The sequence below is a fragment of the Patiria miniata genome, unplaced genomic scaffold (genome assembly GCF_015706575.1).
Source record: "Patiria miniata isolate m_02_andy unplaced genomic scaffold, ASM1570657v1 HiC_scaffold_24, whole genome shotgun sequence".
NCBI lineage: Eukaryota > Metazoa > Echinodermata > Asteroidea > Valvatida > Asterinidae > Patiria > Patiria miniata.
This window is the reverse complement of record NW_024037063.1, coordinates 12,777,404-12,794,958: the sequence shown is the minus strand read 5'-3', so window position 1 is coordinate 12,794,958 and position 17,555 is coordinate 12,777,404. Positions and strand designations below refer to the sequence as shown.

The window sequence follows — 17,555 nt, the reverse complement described above, 5'->3', positions numbered from 1 at the left end:
TTGTAATTGTGGAAAATACGAAAGGTAAATAGAGGGAGCCAGGATGACAAGAAGTAGTATGAGAGGAGTTCACGAAACCCCGATGCGATGAGGTGGCGGAGAAGGAATTTAATAGTGCTTGCCAATAGATGTCAACTCTCTTCAATTGTGTCTTTCTCTCCCTGTTCCCTATTCCACCAATTGGTCCATCCTTCCTTTTTATCTACGTATCTTTCCATCAGTGGAGAATATTTCCAGTAGTTTTTCAAATTTGTCCACACTATGATTAATCTACATGTACATTATGTTAAATTCATATACCTTCTTTCCCTCGGAAAGACGGAAAGTAAATGAGTCCGTTGTCTGACGGTTTTGGAGCACAATTTTTACAAACCATAGTTCTCTGTCACCTTTGCTGGACCCCCTTTTTTAGTGCGTTTCTATCTCTAATTTACCTCCAAGAAATTGTAAAATGCACAGGCTATGGTCTGTTACATGTACATGTAGTAGTCAAGTTTGACTCTAGACGTCTAGTGCCAGTCTGAGCCATTTATTGGGCATGGTGTGATTCTAGGCACAAGACCCGAATGTGGGTCAGTAAAGCTCAAGACTTTGAGAACTTTGCAGATGTTAAAAAAAACGCTGCAAGCATTGCAAATAGAAATGATTGCAGCAGTTAAGCTAGAAAGACACACACATTTGGCCTTTCAATGTTTTCAACAATTTGCTGTCAGAGCAATTTCAAGCACAAGTGGTGTCCCTCCGAGTAAATTACACATGCAAAATCATGCAAATTTTGGATTCCCTTTTACCAATCAGATTGCAGGAATCCTATGAATATTCATGTTTCCTTAAATTCTTCCCTCGTCCACCCCTTTATTCCAACCCTGTGACCCTATTTTTTTTAATCCCCTTCTAATTCTATTGGCATTATTAAGGACTGTATATTTCTCTCTGTATTGTGTATGCATGTAAATGTTTGGCATATCCTCTTCGATCTTGTTTGTTTTTTTAGCTGATAAACAAAAAAGTTTTAATTCTTTGACCGAGTTGTCCGTATTCAGGTCTCTGAGTTTTTGTAGTGAAAAAAACATTGTTAACCGAATAGAAACGTCAAGAATTAAGATATGCTGATATACTTATATATCTTTTAATGATTTGTTAATAGTCATCAACATGTAGAAAGAATTGCAAGCACCGAAATAATAGTAACTGTTTTCCGCAAGTTTTTTTCCCAGTACAGAAAATGTAAGTTTATGTAAAATCAAAACATATTTGGTGATTGTGGCTCATGAAGGCCATTTTTAGTTGATGTGATATTAGTCTGGTTCCCTTACCAGAGAATCCTGACCTCTCATAAGAGATCGTAGGTCAGATAATATTCAAAAATAGAACATGACGAAGCAAAGCCCAGCCGTTGTCCGAGTGAATACTCAAGGCACAATGGATGTACATGTACAATACAGATACTTGGCAACTTACCTGCATTGAAATTCTTAACTGTAATCTTGAATTCAGCATGACAAGTATTTTGTTGGTTAATAATACATGTAATTATGTAACACCTGAACACATCCCGGTCATCTGATTGGTGGGTTGTTGATCACGTGTCATTGATTAATTTGTCCAATCACACGGTGCTGCCGCACCTTAAGAATAGAAGTTCCATTTCACGGTAAATGGAAGTTCCATTGCATGGTCACACTTTTGGCGGCTATGCCCATCAGATGACGAGGATTTTTTCAGGTGTTGTATTAAAACAAAAACCAATGGGGATATCCAAACAATGTTCCATTCCACTTGGCTTTGCCTCATGGAATGGAACATTCCATCTGTCACCTATTACAATTATTCTTACCATTGCACTCGCAAACATTCACTATTTGTATAATATGTGACATATTAATAATGAATAATATTTGACACCAACAAACACCTATACGAAAATTTTCAGGATTTTTTCGGAAACGGCAGGAACCAACCCAGGGCGCCTACCTGACCTAAGATTTGCCAGATCAAGCAGATTTTTTTTGTCCAGAAACCAGCTTAATGTTGAATGATATCTTCTATGTAGTGAAACAATAAGATCTTAATTTGTATAAAAGAATGCAGTATACAACCGCGGGATAAAAAGTTGTAATGGTCTTTGTAATGTTTTGCCAAAAATGCTGGTCCAATTTTTCCCACAAGTTTTTTAGGGAAAAGTAATTCTTAAGCCAAGAAAATGTTCCAGTATAAAAAAAAATGAAAACTATGATTATGATTTTCCAATAAAACTCATTAAAAAGAGTTAAAAACTCATCCAGTTTTCCAGACTAATGAATAATATTTTTTTGTACAATTTCTGTTAACTTCTGTTTTTTGTTTTAGTTGTTTTTTTTTAGTCCTGTAGTCTGCATTTTGACTTGAGCTCCGTTCAATTATACTAGTAACTTCTGACGTAATTACAAAAAAGTACATGTATATTTAAATTATGATGTAGGTATTTAAAAATTTATTGTTAAATATTAAAGTGAAACGTGTATTGGTGTATTAAATATTGTAAAGAGAAAAAAAAGCTATTAGTGTCAAACAATTATGATAAAAGTGTTTTAACCCTTGTGAGTTGGTACGTGGGAGATCTGTTTTTAACCAAAAAAAGTCTTTTCGCTTTTCAAAACATGATACGAAAACGACATAATCCACATTGATTTTTTTTCTCAAAATGATGTTCTGTAGGTGTTGGGTGAAATTTATTCACTTGAAACAAATAAGGTGTTCACATGACTACAGTGCCATTGGTTTTCATATGTGATTCTCCTAATTCGAAATCTGCCAGCTTTGACATCAAAACTGGATAAATGTACTTTGACGGTGTATGTAACAAACTTTATTTTTTGGGGGGTGGGGGTCCCCTGGTTTTTTTTTTTGGTTTTTCATTTCATTTTTTTTATGGTCAATCTTTGCACACACAACAAAATGCAAAGTGTTATTTTCATTACATAAACACCAAAAGTCGACAGAAATTTAAATTTGGAAGACAAAAAAAAAAGAATTTTTTGTTGACACCTTGTGGAAGAAATCATTGTGGATAATGTAGTGTAAAATAATAATAGCAAAGTAACAAACAAAGAACAACAAATACTCGGACCTTAAGAAGTCTACCTGTGTATGTTGTGAAACCGTAATCGTTTCATCCAACTTACAAGTGTTGAACCACGTGGTACTTCAGAATTAGTACATGATAGAGATTGAGTAAATTTTAGAGTGAGAAAAAAGGGGGAAATATTTGCGAGTACATGTAGTTATCTTTAAATACTAAGATATACGCGTCTGTATTTACATTCAACGGCTTTCCTTTATTCATTCCAGAGATGTGTAGCTTGTACATAAAGACAATACTACTAATTGTGAACGTGGCCGTGTGTTGTTAACTGTATTGGTTTTTTCCTTATTGTTTAAAGAAAAAAAATGCAGTCGCATCATTTCTCTTGGTGGTTCTGTAGACCAATTGGGGCACTCTATCACAGAAGGCCCCCTTCAATGGCGCGGAAGCGTTGTGGTAGCTATTGCTCAGATAATCCGACATGGGCTATTGCTTTGTACAATAGGTTTTCTCCATCGAGGGGGGCCTCTTTAGTGTACTGACTGTGATCATGTGCCAGGATTGATCTATAGGTCTTAAAATTCTTTACAAATATAACTGAAACTATGAGCATTCTAAACAACTATAAATAGTTAACTGTCATTTACCTACTTGATCTTTGTGATGTAAGCAGTTGGCGGACAATTTCATGCTGGTGCTATGCAAGTTGCTAAGCGTACAAAATCTTGATAAGCAGAATGTGGTTACCAGTGGAAATGGGGCATAATGTCTATTACCTTCGACTGGTTCTCCGCTGATATTTTTGCAAGTTAAAATCATCTGAGATTTGTTTGTCTGTATAGAGTACCGAAGTGTGCCCATATTCTGGTTGACGCGCATATTTTAAAGTGCGTGAAGACATCAGCACGCAAACTAGCACGTGAACCAAAACAAAGCTGACGTCAGACTTCGGCACTCTATAGCACGTCTATGAAATCGGTTGCTGCTTAGTTGCAAAAAGTATTCTGCATGATTTTCTTTTCTTTTTTTGAAAGGGATAGCAATTTTCTGCCTACTTTTTCTTAGATCTTTTTTTAACCCACTATATCTGCAAAGGAATTTTATTAGCAAAAGGTAATGTTAAGTAAAATATTGTTTACTAAGTTTTTGTTTTTAACACTTAACTTTTGTCACCACCTCTGATGTAATTACAAAAATATTTTCCACTTTCACTTTGTCGGAAAATATTGGGTCGTGCAATATTCCACCGCAAAATTTCTTCAGTTTTTTTTTTGCCAGAATTTCAGCAATATCTGATATATTCTCTGCCCAAAAAAAATCTGGATAAAGATCTTCATTTTACAACAGCAGAAAAAGTTCATTTGTCCAAAACTTTTATAGCTGAGATGTTTTGATAGAAATGTTCAAAAATGATGCACATTGTTTTTGCATTTTTTTTCTTGGGTTTTTTTTTTTTTTTTTTTGGTAAAATTTTCTGTTTTTGGCCGGGGATGATGAAAAAAATATATACATGTATATTTACCCAAAAGTTTCAGGGTTTGGCCTTTTCCATGCAGCATCCATGTTTGTCTGGTTCCTGAGCTCACACACTGAAAACCATATGTGAATTGAAGCTGTCTTTATGCTACATTGTAATTACCGGTCTTGTTTTATAAAACAAAGTTGGCCGCCAGTATGTTGACGTCTGCCCCTCCAAAACATTAATGTTCAAGACTAGCTAGCCTCCAAGAGAAATGTTCCATTTGATGCAATTCGATGTCAATAAAATAAATATCTGTATAACATGGAATTCTGTTTTGTTGTGCCTGAAATTCTTTATGGATTGTCTTTTTTTCCATTTTGTTTTGGGGTTTTATTATGTTTATGTGTTTTATTTATACAGAGCATAACTGATAAAAATTATGCAAAGCAAGTACAGTTCAGTTCAAAGTCACCTCGTTAACTTTTTGTGACTAACTGAAATTGCTCATATTTCAACAAAACAAATTAAATTTAAGGCTTGTTTTTGTAATATAGAAACTTCATTTGTGTTTTTGCTCAGTGCAATAAAAAGTATTGAACCAGTCATGCATTTGCAACTATAACCACTTTTCGTTTGAAGTACTTCAACAATTTCTGGGGAAAAAACGACCAGTATCCAAGTAATTAGGTTGTTCGGGATGCCAGTTTCTTTGAATTCAAAATGTTAATATGTTCAACCTTTGGAACTTGATAAGAAGTCTTTTCCAAATCAGATGGCTACAACTTTGAAACGAAAGGAACTGTTAATATAATTATAATTGTCAAATTTTTTTCATGTTGAGTACTTTTCTTGACTTCTTGCCGCGAGGGGGCGTGTGCTCGACACGAGATTATCGTCTGCTAAGTTCATGTCTTGTAACCGCCTCATATTTTATGCACACTTGAATGGCACCGGAGACCAAGCTCTACAAATCTGTCAATTTTTATATTGATCAGCTGATTCAGGAACACGGGGCAACATTTGTTTTTGGACTTTTGTTTTGATAAAGTTTGACATGTTTAAAGTCCGCATAACTGAATGTTCTCGTCGCAAGCCTGTGAGAATGTTTTGGTGGTGTTAATTATGCAACAGAAGTACGTTGCAGTTGTTTTACGTGGTTTTCTGTGGTGATTTTTCGGGGGACAGAAATGGACTCGCTGTGCGGTTGTTGCCCGAATTGTCGTCGGCGGGACAGAACGAGTTCTACTCGGAGCGGAGGCAGTGACGACGTGGTAAGGAGGCCTCGCCTCGGAATCTGTGGCAGTGTTTGGCAAGAATTTATGGAAAGATTTCCATATACGAAGTTCACTAATTTTCCTCTGTATTGACTAACAAGCCCCCAGATAGCAATTTCATGTCATCAAACATGTCAAACTCAAAGTCAATTTGAGCAGTGAGAAAATACAAGCATTTTCTTAGAAAACACTTAAAAATTTTCAGTCCAATCTCATAGGGTTTGTACACAGGGTGTTGAGTGAACTTCGTATATGGAAATCTTTCCGTTTACCCAGTTTACTTTGATAGCCCTTACAAAAACCTTCCTATTCAAACTTGACTTTAGTTAACAATTCAAAGAATGATGGGCTGTGTCAAAAAGTTCCTGTCTTTTTTATGGTTGGATATCAAATTAAAATCCAGGATTCCCAGGAATTGCTCACTGTGATCCTTGATTTTCAAATCTGATGAGCAGAATTTACAATTTTCTGGGGGAGGGGGGGGGGGGAAGGAATGGTTTATATAATTATAGCTCTGTTCAGACATTGTCAACATGGTCAATGTCAGATGAAATCAACAACAGAATCCAACAAGTAGGCGCGGCGTACAACATCATAGGCCTAGGCCTACTTGTATTTTAATTAAGTTGCACAGTGGCTAAGCCCAGGTTGGACGATGTCTTCATTGCATTTCGCATGTACACAACGGAGGAGTCCAACCTGGGCTAACACTGTAACAGTGGCTACTATGGCAGTAGACCGTCCGTATCCCTGACCTTACGATGTTCAACATTAGGATCTTTGACTGTTGGAACCAGACTATCGACCGAAGGGTTCTCAAGCTTTATTTCTCCTTTAAATAAATCCTCCAAACTGTCCAAAACCAAGAATCACTTGGAAAACAAATTGAATCTATGTTTAAAATACAAAGTACATCATGTAGGATTTGATTAAAAACATAAAAAGTAAAGAAAACTATTAAAAGAACAAAAAAAAGAACAAAAAATTCTCACCGCACAGATTTGATCCCAGGACCTTTGGCATTGTAGTCCAATGTTTTAACCAACCTCCACATGTAGCTACCGAAGCGCTCTGGTTGGAAGGACAGTTAAATGTGATGTAGATTCAAATGAGGTTTTGTCCTTCACCGACTTATAAACAGTGTTACCTCCCGAGTGAAAGTTGGAAACAATCACTCGGGTGGGACTCGAACCCTGCTTTCTAGTGCAGATGTCTCACCACTCGACTTACTACAAGGTAACGGGATCGGTTGGCTGGTTCGAATCTGATGTACATAGCAGCAGGTACCGCATTAACTATTCATATTAAAGATGGAATTTTTTTTTTCTTCAGACTTTCACTCGGGAGGTAACACACTGATCGAGTATGATGGGCAAAACCTAATTTGATAAACATCAACCGCGACGCAAAATTTCCATCTTATGAATAGTGATGTAGATTGCAACATTGGTGTTTTTGCAATGCTGTGCCGATAGCAGTGGAAAAATCGTGTTACAGCTGCCGTAACGATAGCCACTACGTAAAAGTAACAATTTCACTGTGACATGTTGTATCCATTTTCATTTAGGGTTTACTGACTGGTGATTACTCGCAACATGGAGGCAACAACTGGCTACCAGTTAAAGATTATGAGGTGAGGCTCTTGACAAATTGGCAAATTTGTTTTGGTTTTTTGTGGGGTTTTTTTGGTATTTTTTTTTTTTTAAATAGCATGGGAGAAAGATAGCAAAATAAATGCACACAAGCTGATCTGGTGAATCTGCAGTATTGCAATTTTTCATGAAAGCAAAAAAAAGTGTTTCACATCATAAGTTGGAACATTAAAAAAATTTACTGTAAAACTTTCCAAAAGCCTTCAAAATTTCATTGGAATTTTGATCTAGCCTTTTCAAATAAATTTTACATGGTGAAATGTTTATCATAAGTATCTTGATTTGTGCACACAGTCGGGATACTTAAACTGGCTGAATTTGGTTTAAGTCCTTGCTCACTTTCAGTCAGTTTACTTTCTTGATTTTGCTCCTTTTTTTTCCTTTCCTTTTTACTGTCTTCAGAGCTTGGATTACGACATCTGCCACAATGCTCCTTACCAAGAGATGGTGGAGAACGATAACACTTGGATGAGCCGCCATCTTGGACTGATGCGATGGGTCGTTACCGCGTTGATCGGTGTCGGCACAGGCCTCGTAGGTTCCAAAAATAATTGAAATAACAAAATTCTCTTCCCCCACTTAGAAACCAAGTCTCATGCTCGAATTGCGTCTGTTAAGCCCAAACTAACTATTGTTGGGATGATCCCAAGTGCAGTTGGGACTAGTCCGACTACATTTGGGACTGTTCCAACTATAGTCCGGACCGTCCCGACCATAGTTGGGCCATGGCTATAGTTGGGACGCGTAGTATGTCCAACATGAGATCCCCAGACAAGGGATAAGTGTCATTCACGTGTGCTTCACACAAAGCTACTGATCCAGCCCAATTCGCATCTATAGATGAGTACACAGAAGCAGAGATGTTTGCTGTTGGATATTTTGCAGTTATAGCTACCGGTACTCAATGATTATGAATGTTTACATTCAATTGAAAATATAACTATAAAATTGGACAAAAGACCAAAGTGAAACACTTTTTTCCCAAGTAAAATCTTATTTTTCCAAGTAAAGACTTCGGAAAGCTGCTTATTAACCCTAACTCCCTAGCATGATTGACTAGGAACCATATACATCAAATTCCAACACCATGTGGGAAACTGCACACACCTATTTCTGACTTTGATTCTGGAAGTGTGCCAACCCAATGTAAAAGACTGTCAGTTTAGGGGTACTGTACCCATCCTGACAGATTCCAACGAAACATGTTTGGGGTGTGATGGGTTGACTTCTGTTAGGATTTAAGGGACATTATGGCCTGGAATGCATTGGTCTTCAAAACGCGTTTTAAACAAAATGATATTTATTGGAAAGAGCATTTAAAAGTAGGTTACACACGTCCACACAACCATCCTTAAAAACTGGGCGTTTTTGTGTCATTCTTGCGAAAATAATGCGAGAACGAATTTCGGGGGTCAAATTTTGACTCTCAAAAAATCGAGCTGTTCAGTGCTAGTTATGAATCCTGCCGCACAGTGGTTTGCATCCTGCGGACGTGTAAGAAACAACATTTGTATGTTGGTGCTGTGTGTATTAATTGACACACACACAACGTGTACGGTACATTGAATAGACACGGCTTAAAATACGTATACGTACACCACAAAATGTCCGCCGTGTCCGATGTAAACAACCAGGTTTTTTTGTCTTTTCTCGGGAGCGGTAAGACATTAGGTTAGTTTCCTTTCAACCAGACCTTTGAAATAGGATTTAAACTAAACAATTAATCCAAAACATGAAATTTTGGGCGGATTTCAGGCCATAATGCTCCTTTAAGCTCACAGACTTGTCAAGTTCTCGGCAGTTCTGCCGAGCGAAATAGGCTAAAAAGTAGGTACAGTGGAACGCCGCTATACCAAACACCGCTATACCGAACATTCGGCTATACCGAACATCATCCTTGGCTCCCGGTGTTAATGTACAAAACGTACCGAACATTGTTGTTGAAAAAAGTCAACAGATTAACAAACAATCTACCGGTTGTACATGTATTAAACACTATTTGGGCCATTTTTAATTCCCGAACATCAAACGACCCAATGTTGAATGTTGAAGAGCGATAGATGGCTATTATTTCCCCAAGGAATAAAAGGGAAAACCACCCGTTGCTAAAGTTTCCTGACGACTCCTCGTGCGGCCGCGGAATGTGAGAAATGCCACTTCACTATTGGTCAAAAGAGGGTACCAGCGGTTCAAAATCGATATACCGCACGATCGTTATTACGAACACTTTCTGTGGATTCCATGAATGTCGTTAAAGCGGCGTTCCATTGTATCATCTGTTTGTTGTGAATGGTTTTTAGCTGATTTTTATAGTGTGAAATTTGCATTTTTCGTTTTAACATGCAGGTTGCTGTTTTCATTGATGTCTTTGTGAAGTACTTGAGCGATTTGAAATACAGCACTGTTAGCGACTGTATCCTTTGAAATAGAGAATTTATCAGCTCTTCCTTTTTAATCCTAGAAAATGTAGATGAAAAGGGAACAATAGTTGAACGATTAATTGTGCAAAAAATAATCATAGAATTGCAGGCCTACTTGGGTTTTTTGTTTTGTTGCATTGTATTTTGTTGTTGGCCTTAACATGCAACCTCAGCTATCCTTGTCTGCAAGAAAGATGGCTGCCTTGTTCTGTCTCTTCTCATCCTGCTTGGATTCGGTGCTGGATTTGTCTTAATTGCTAGCATACTGGTTGCAATAGAGGTAGGGTCAATATACAAATATGGAACGCTTTGAGTGGTGTAGTAAAACTAGCCTCCCGAGGTGGTCAGGGAAAATAGAATGCTCCATGGATCACCGAGTGAGACTAGTTTTCCTTCACCACGAGATAAAGCATTCAATAAAAATCACACTTCACCCACAGATTCTGCTTGGTTTTTAATAGCTTAAATTATTTGAATCTGAAAACAGTTAAAGTAAATTTCTATTTCAGTACAAAATTGGTGGGAAATGTATTTCTCTCTTCCAAACCACCCCTTCACGAATTGTTTGAACCCAACTCTGTGGCGCGCTCTCTTGGAAACAATACCCGCTACGCACAATTCTCAACGCGCAGGCCAGCATGCATTTGCACACAAATACCGCGCCATGGGTATAGTACCTTGGTTGCTAATGGTATAGTACTTTGGTTGCTGCGGGTATAGTACTTTTGGCTGTGCACAGAAAGATAGCAAAAATAGAAAGAACCATGTGACACGCTCTCGGCCAGTCAAGACACAGAATCTGTGGGTGAGGTGTTATAATAATAAATATATATATATTTTCGAACATTGCCTCTTTGTTTTCAATTTACAATACTTTTTAAAATCCAAAGTGGGACTTTATCCTTAGTCTTAATTTTGAACATATTCATAAATGTTGATGAGGGCCTGACGTTTTGATCTGGAATTTGACTCTTTCTCATTTCTTGTCTCCTTCATTTTTCTTTCTTTTGCCTTTGAGAAACATCCTGCTGGAATTTAAATTCAAGCCCCCTATAAGGTTTTTGATTTGTATTATTCTAGATCAATCCAGTCAGTAAGCAGTGTGCGGAAGTTTTTTAATTTTGAACATACCTCACTAGAATTTATGAAAGTGTGAAAAAATGAATTGGATATTGCTGTAACCACATCATACTATATGAGAATAACAATCTCATTGGACAGGAACTGAGCCCATAACCTACTTCTCACTAGTACAGACAACTTTACAAGACATAATGATGTCATGCTTTGTTTACATACATGTACGCTTTCCGACGAGAGCCAGGTGGGACGCACAGGTAAACAAAGCATGACGTCATTATGTTTTAGGTATATTGACGTCCGAGCTTGCTGAGGCTCAGCTAGCTGGTTTGAATCATTTATGTATAGCCACAGGCCCTGCAATCAGTGACATTTTCATTGAAATATTCATTGAAATCAAATGTTCCCTGACACCAAATACCATTGTTATACCTCTGTCTTGAATACTGTACGGTATTTTCATTGGCCCAGAACGATCACGTGTTAAGTTTATAAAAAGTCTTGGCACACTCCCTGTGGGATATCACGTACGGTACAGTACGTACGGTGTTAAACGCTTAAGTAAAGTTGGTACCCATGCTATTTTTACCATGTTTTCACACATGAGTGGGAGCAGCGAACTAGCAGATGATCAGCTGTTTTGAGCAAGCGACGTGCATGTGAGTTGACATTCAATTGTCATGATTGTTGTGTTTACTGCTGTTTGTTTTCGTGATTTTTACATCAGAATCCAAAGAATCCAAGACAGAGGTATAACAAAACAATTATTGACTGCTGTGATGTGGGATATGATGTTTTGAATACCCGAGGGGCGCATAGCACCCTGGGCTTTGCCTTGAGTGCTATATGCGCGCCTCGGGTGTTCAAAACGTCATATCCCACATCACAGCAGTCAACAATTGTTAAATTTCAACTTTGTAGAAAAGTTGTATTTTTTTCTTATTTGTTCCTGCATTATACAGCCTATTGCTGCTGGGTCAGGCATACCAGAGATCAAATGCTACCTTAATGGCATCAAGGTCCCCCATGTTGTCCGACTGAAGACGCTTCTCTCCAAGGCCATTGGGGTCTTATTCAGCGTCTCTGGAGGTAAGACAGCTTTGCAAATGTTCCTACAATCTAGCTACAGGAGTACCCCTAAAATTAACCATTTTTAGTGCGAGTGACAGGATCCATAGATTTTTTTGGATCGAACTAGTGGTGGGAGAAATCAGAGATTTCAAAATCCGGTTATCCTAATTTTTTTTTAAAAACTGACTAATTAACGGTTATCTGATTTCACCGGAAGTACCCATCCAGCCCACAGTCATGCCAACAAAAATTGACGTGAAGTGAAGTGCCACATGAAATGCCCTCTCAGTGACTGGGTATAGTTTGCAGGATTCAGTGACCACCGGGCCTTTCCAAAAACACTCCAGAGCTGTAATGTTGAAACAATTGGTGGGAACTCTCTGATAGGTCGAATGGGCAGGATATTCATATGTGCCAAGAAGACCACTAGCAAGTAAATGCAGTTACAATCAGAGACCATGGAGCAAATTGGGGGATGTTCAAGTTGTTTTCTGTAGCTTGTGTCGAAATAAAATAGTGAAATTTAAACTGAATGATAAAAAATCTGTATTAAAAATTCCACCGCTTGATCGGATGGTGTAGTGGCATTTTGTTTCTGTTTCATTCTAGGTTTATTTGTTGGTAAGGAGGGGCCCATGATCCACAGCGGTGCGATCGTCGGGGCCGGGATCCCCCAGTTTCAGAGTATCACATTCCGTAAACTCAACTTTAACTTTCCCTACTTCCGGACCGACAGGTAGGCTTGAAAGATTGAACTCTAGCAAAAGCCACCTCATTCTTACCATTTCGCTTTTTTGCTGCGGAGTGCCTCGAGAGTAGTCCAGTCTCCATTGTATTGGACATTTACTTCTTGTAAGCCTAAATTCCTATATTGTGACACGAAGTTTAAATTTGTCTACCCATTCACAGCCCCTGGTAATAACCTTTTACCAGAATCCCAGATCTAGGATTTAAAGTTGTGGAACTGCCTAGCCAAAAAAGTAGTGCTTAGCAAATTAATGTAATTCGTCGCGTCAGTGCAACAAGGTCGTAACTCGATTCTGCAACAAAGTCGTATCTCGCGCGAATGCGCTCCGTGCAACAAGGTCGTATCTCGACGTCCATTAACTTTGTGTGTACATCCAGGTTATTTTAAGCAAGATATGACCTTTTGACATTCTAAAACTCGTGTTTTGGGTTTATGTCATTTTAGGAGATACGACCTTGTTGCACTGACGCGACGAATTGTAGTCTATTTAGAATGTCCTGCTTTTTGTGTGCTAGTCCGAGAGGGGCCAGCCTAGTGCTCTCTTTGTACCTGACCGATGGATTGTCTGACTGACTGACAAATTGACTGACTCACTGATTTTCAATTGTGACTAATAGCCTTGTTTTCTAGCTGGTGAAGAGAGCCGGGCAGTGCTATTGTATAGGATTACCTTGTAATGGCTAAATTCAGCCGATTGTGTTCACCAGATGCATGACTTCCAGTGAATACACAAAACTTCCAGAGAATAGAAAAAAAGTTTCAGTGAAAACATGTATAGCTATTCTGAATCAAGTGAATAAAAGTTTTGTGTGCTCTTGATCCAACTTTACTAGGTTTGTCTTGTCTTGTATTTAATTGCAAAGTACATTCCTTGTGTTGTATACATGTACCTCAACTATCCGGCAGAAATGTAAGAGCCAATATACATTACTATTATTATTATTATTAAACAAAACAAATCAGGTAGAGTGGGAAAAGAGAAAGCAATACAAGTTGCTTTACAGCAACCCCACACACCTGAAGCGTCGGCGAAGAAAACAAAAACCGTCAAAGAGACAACAAACAAGAAAAAGCATGAGAAAACAAGAACAAGTGTGACAGACTTAAAACGGGACAATAACGAGCGACACTAGAAATAATTAAATGGATCCATTGTTGGCCATTGACTTAAATGAATGCACACCTGCTGCACATGTATCACCATCTAGGGAATTCCATAACTGTACGGCACTAGGCAAGAAACAACGCTGGAACTGCCAGGTCCGACATCTCATCAGCTGCAGAGTAAGCGGATGCAGAGACGATGCGAGCCGAGTATTTCTTGCCGGCACCTACAGCTCAGGGACACATTCGTACAGTGGTTGAAGCAGATATCACTTCGACCACTGATAATAAATCTTTTAAGCCAAATCTATTTTGTTTGTTTACTTGTTTCAGGGATAAAAGAGATTTTGTCTCGGGTGGGGCAGCAGCGGGCGTTGCTGGTAAGTGAAAACACACTTTTTCAATCACATGTTGGCTACTGCACTTTCATTTGGTCAAGAATGATCACACGTCAAGTTTTTCAAATAAAGTAACTGACTAAGAAAATAGGTGCATTATAATCATTTTTAAAGTTGAGCAAAGAAATTGACCGGAGCTTATTGATGAGTCAGTCATGCATTTATTGCAGCAGTTCCTGGGATGAGTCCAGATTCATTCTCTGGCCATGTGAAATCATTGAAATCCCTAAAGCAAATTCCTAAAGCACCTCATAAATGGCAAAAGTTGGCAAATCATCACATATTTATTTCCAACAATTGTACTACTAGGTTGTTAAATTAATGTACTTGAGTAATTGCAGGTGCATGTCAACAATTAAGCGTAATTTTTTTTGTGTGAATGGGCTGGTATGGTCTGAGGATCAGACATTCACGTGTGCAGAGCCACTGTCGAACGTCTGATATATCCTAACATGCAAATTGTATGCGATCTTGTGCGGCAGTCAATCAGAGTCGACTTTAGAAACTGTGACATCACTTCGATCAGAAATGTGGACTAAGCTGTTGATTGGTCAATTTGGATGCCATGTTTTGTAATACAACAACAGGTTGCCGAAGACCCGATATAGAAGGCGAGCCTGAATGGTCAGACTCTCAAGGTCAAGACGCAGTCTTGTTTTGTATAATTAATCGCCGAATCTGCTCGCATTATCATAGACCCTTGCTGTGCGAGGGGATTTCTTTCATAGACTAGGGCCGGTGTTGGCCTAGAACCAATTATTCACTGTACCGCCCCAAACTGCCCTGCCTAGTACTCCCATTAATACCCAAAACCGCCCAAGCACTGGTTTGACAGAGTCATCAGGGAAAAGATACAATGTTATACAACACTATACAATGTAATACAATGAAATACAATGTAATACAATGTAGTACAGGTGGAAATGGGTTTAAAGTTTGTCAGATGAAGATTTGACGTTTACTGTCTTCATTGCAGCTGCCTTTGGAGCTCCTATTGGAGGTGTTCTCTTCAGCTTAGAGGAGGGCTCATCCTTTTGGAATCAAATGCTGACCTGGAGAACGGTAGGTTAACCCTCTTGCCTTGCTCATCTGCCATCGTGGCATCAATGACTCCACACCAATTAAGATTGATGATGATTGAATTTAGCCTTCTCCTGCTGACAGTCAAAGTACATTGATGATATACTGACTTAACCCTTCGCAGCACCCTGTTTCGTGAAACTCATTGCAACTTACGATGCATTCTCAGCGCTGTGACGCGTTGTATCCCTACGATAGTGTGGCGGGGATCTCCCCGGGCCAAACCTAAGTTCGTTGGGACCAAGTCTGACACCTATTAGAGTGTAGCTGATCTTCCCGAACGCAAGCTTTCCCAAGACGAGAGACCACTCAGAGCGACCTCAAGGCCTAGGGAGCAGGTCCGTTTTGGAGGAAATATACCGCCGATTATGATGATTGTGATTACCCACCGTTAATTGCACACTAAACCAACAACAAATACACCTGGACAACAGGATTGTCGGCACAACAAATATGATCGTAATTTATTATACAATAATCAAGAAATATGCAGTAGTGATTGAGACTTAATGAGGTGGTTAATTATCAGGGTCCCTTAAATACACTTGCAAGTCAGCTAACAGCTCACCTAAGCAGCAATTAATGCACACAGCTTGAGCAATGCGCCCAATGTAAACAATGCACTGGTAAGTCAACAATATACACTAAGTAAACAATGTACACTAAGTAAACAATGTACACCAAGTCAACAACGTACACTAAGTAAACCATGTACACTAAGTAAACAATGTACACGAAGTCAACAACGTACACTAAGTAAACAACACACACCAATGTAAGTAGTGCACGCCAATGTAAATAACACAAGCCAATGTAAGTAGTGCACGCCAATGTAAATAACACACGCAAGTGTAAGTAATGCACGCCAATGTAAGTAATATACGCTGTCAGCCTTAACCTGATTTACGCTTTACCCATGCAAGCTAGCGTCAGTATCGTACAGTACATTCACTAGTACGGCTGCGCGTCAGCCTCACACAGCGCAACTTCAGCACCGTAAGGACCAGCGCAATTTACACAGTGCGCGTCAGCATTACCCAAACACAGAGCGCGAGCAACATACGACCTTACCGTCCGCTGTCCACAGCAAAACTCCTCCGCGCGATCACGTGAATAGCCCTCACGTGAACATGCATACGCCGTACAAACACATATGCATGTACTAAACCTATGGGCCTTAGGCAACCAATAGCGTACGCGCATTCAGCCACTGGGCACTTAAGCTCCGCCCAGTCACCAACACACCGTGATTTAACGTTAGTGCAATAGGAATGACGTTGTAAATAAACTAGCTACAAGTCCCTACACTTTCCGCTACAATAGCTACGACGCATCCTGCGATTAAAACTGGCTAAGAAGAGACGCTTTTTATTTTGCGATGACCAAAATACAAGTCGTAACTTACGTTGGTTTTAAACCGTTGCCAAGGAACTTAGACCTAAAAAAAAAAAGTGTTATGTTGGCGTAACCCGACCGACCCTAAAAATGCGGCCGACCCTGGATATTTTTTTTTTTTGGAGGGAAGAAATATAATTAAAATCTATAGAAATGAATTTTAAATACGTTTTGAAACCATTTCTGACCGTTTCTCCTCAATTGTATAACGATAGCGCGCGTGGAACTTTGGAGTGCACAATGTTTTGCACCTTCCTCTCCATGACACAACGAACATGCAGAAGATCACGCAGGCCTACAGGCAGTGCGCGTGCGGAGATCGATGCACCATGCATGCATGATAGATGCACATGTACATGTACATATGTACAGTACATGTATAGCCTCGTCCTAGACTGTTGCACGGCGCGAACTGCTACATATTTATTCCATGTTAACAAAAATAGTTCATTATAATATAAATTATTTTAATTAATTTTCCACTATTTTGCACGATAACAATTGATTATATTTATTCTAAAAATGGTAAACTATTCTGTAACCCCGGCGGCCGACGCGACCCGGCCGGCCCCCGGCCCGTGGTTACGCGCGTACGCCGTCGCATCATGGCGCCCGGTACCGAAGCGTACAGTGTTTCCATCAAGGGCAAATGGGGATCTTCGGTCATTTTCGACCGTTTAATGCGGATAAATTTGAATCTAGAGCTGGGGGTAATCGCTCAGAGCTGTGCCGATGGTGTAAAAGCGGGTTACACCGTGCTAAAAATACAAACTTCAAAGGAAGATTCGGGTCCATATAAAGATGTCG

The 17,555-nt window shown here is 39.1% G+C and overlaps 2 protein-coding genes across 4 annotated transcripts in view; both read left to right on the top strand.

The window, feature by feature from the left end:
* LOC119731782 (vesicle-associated membrane protein 2-like) overlaps positions 1-4,853 on the top strand; it is a 28,890-nt gene extending 24,037 nt beyond the window's left edge. For 2 of the 3 annotated variants that reach the window (XM_038205051.1, XM_038205049.1), the window contains one exon: positions 1-4,853. In XM_038205051.1, coding sequence (XP_038060979.1) covers positions 1-32 — 32 coding nt within the window. In that variant the 3' untranslated portion in view covers positions 33-4,853. The other variant, XM_038205050.1, reaches the window with a different exon arrangement.
* A 658-nt stretch (positions 4,854-5,511) lies between these two features.
* Positions 5,512-17,555, top strand: part of LOC119732221 (chloride transport protein 6-like) — a 33,829-nt gene continuing 21,785 nt past the window's right edge. Inside the window, exons 1-9 of the mRNA XM_038205654.1 lie at positions 5,512-5,797; positions 7,368-7,433; positions 7,855-7,986; positions 9,799-9,865; positions 10,046-10,152; positions 11,915-12,041; positions 12,633-12,759; positions 14,209-14,255; positions 15,250-15,335. Coding sequence (XP_038061582.1) covers positions 5,714-5,797; positions 7,368-7,433; positions 7,855-7,986; positions 9,799-9,865; positions 10,046-10,152; positions 11,915-12,041; positions 12,633-12,759; positions 14,209-14,255; positions 15,250-15,335 — 843 coding nt within the window. The 5' untranslated portion in view covers positions 5,512-5,713. The remainder of the gene's footprint in view (positions 5,798-7,367; positions 7,434-7,854; positions 7,987-9,798; positions 9,866-10,045; positions 10,153-11,914; positions 12,042-12,632; positions 12,760-14,208; positions 14,256-15,249; positions 15,336-17,555) is intronic.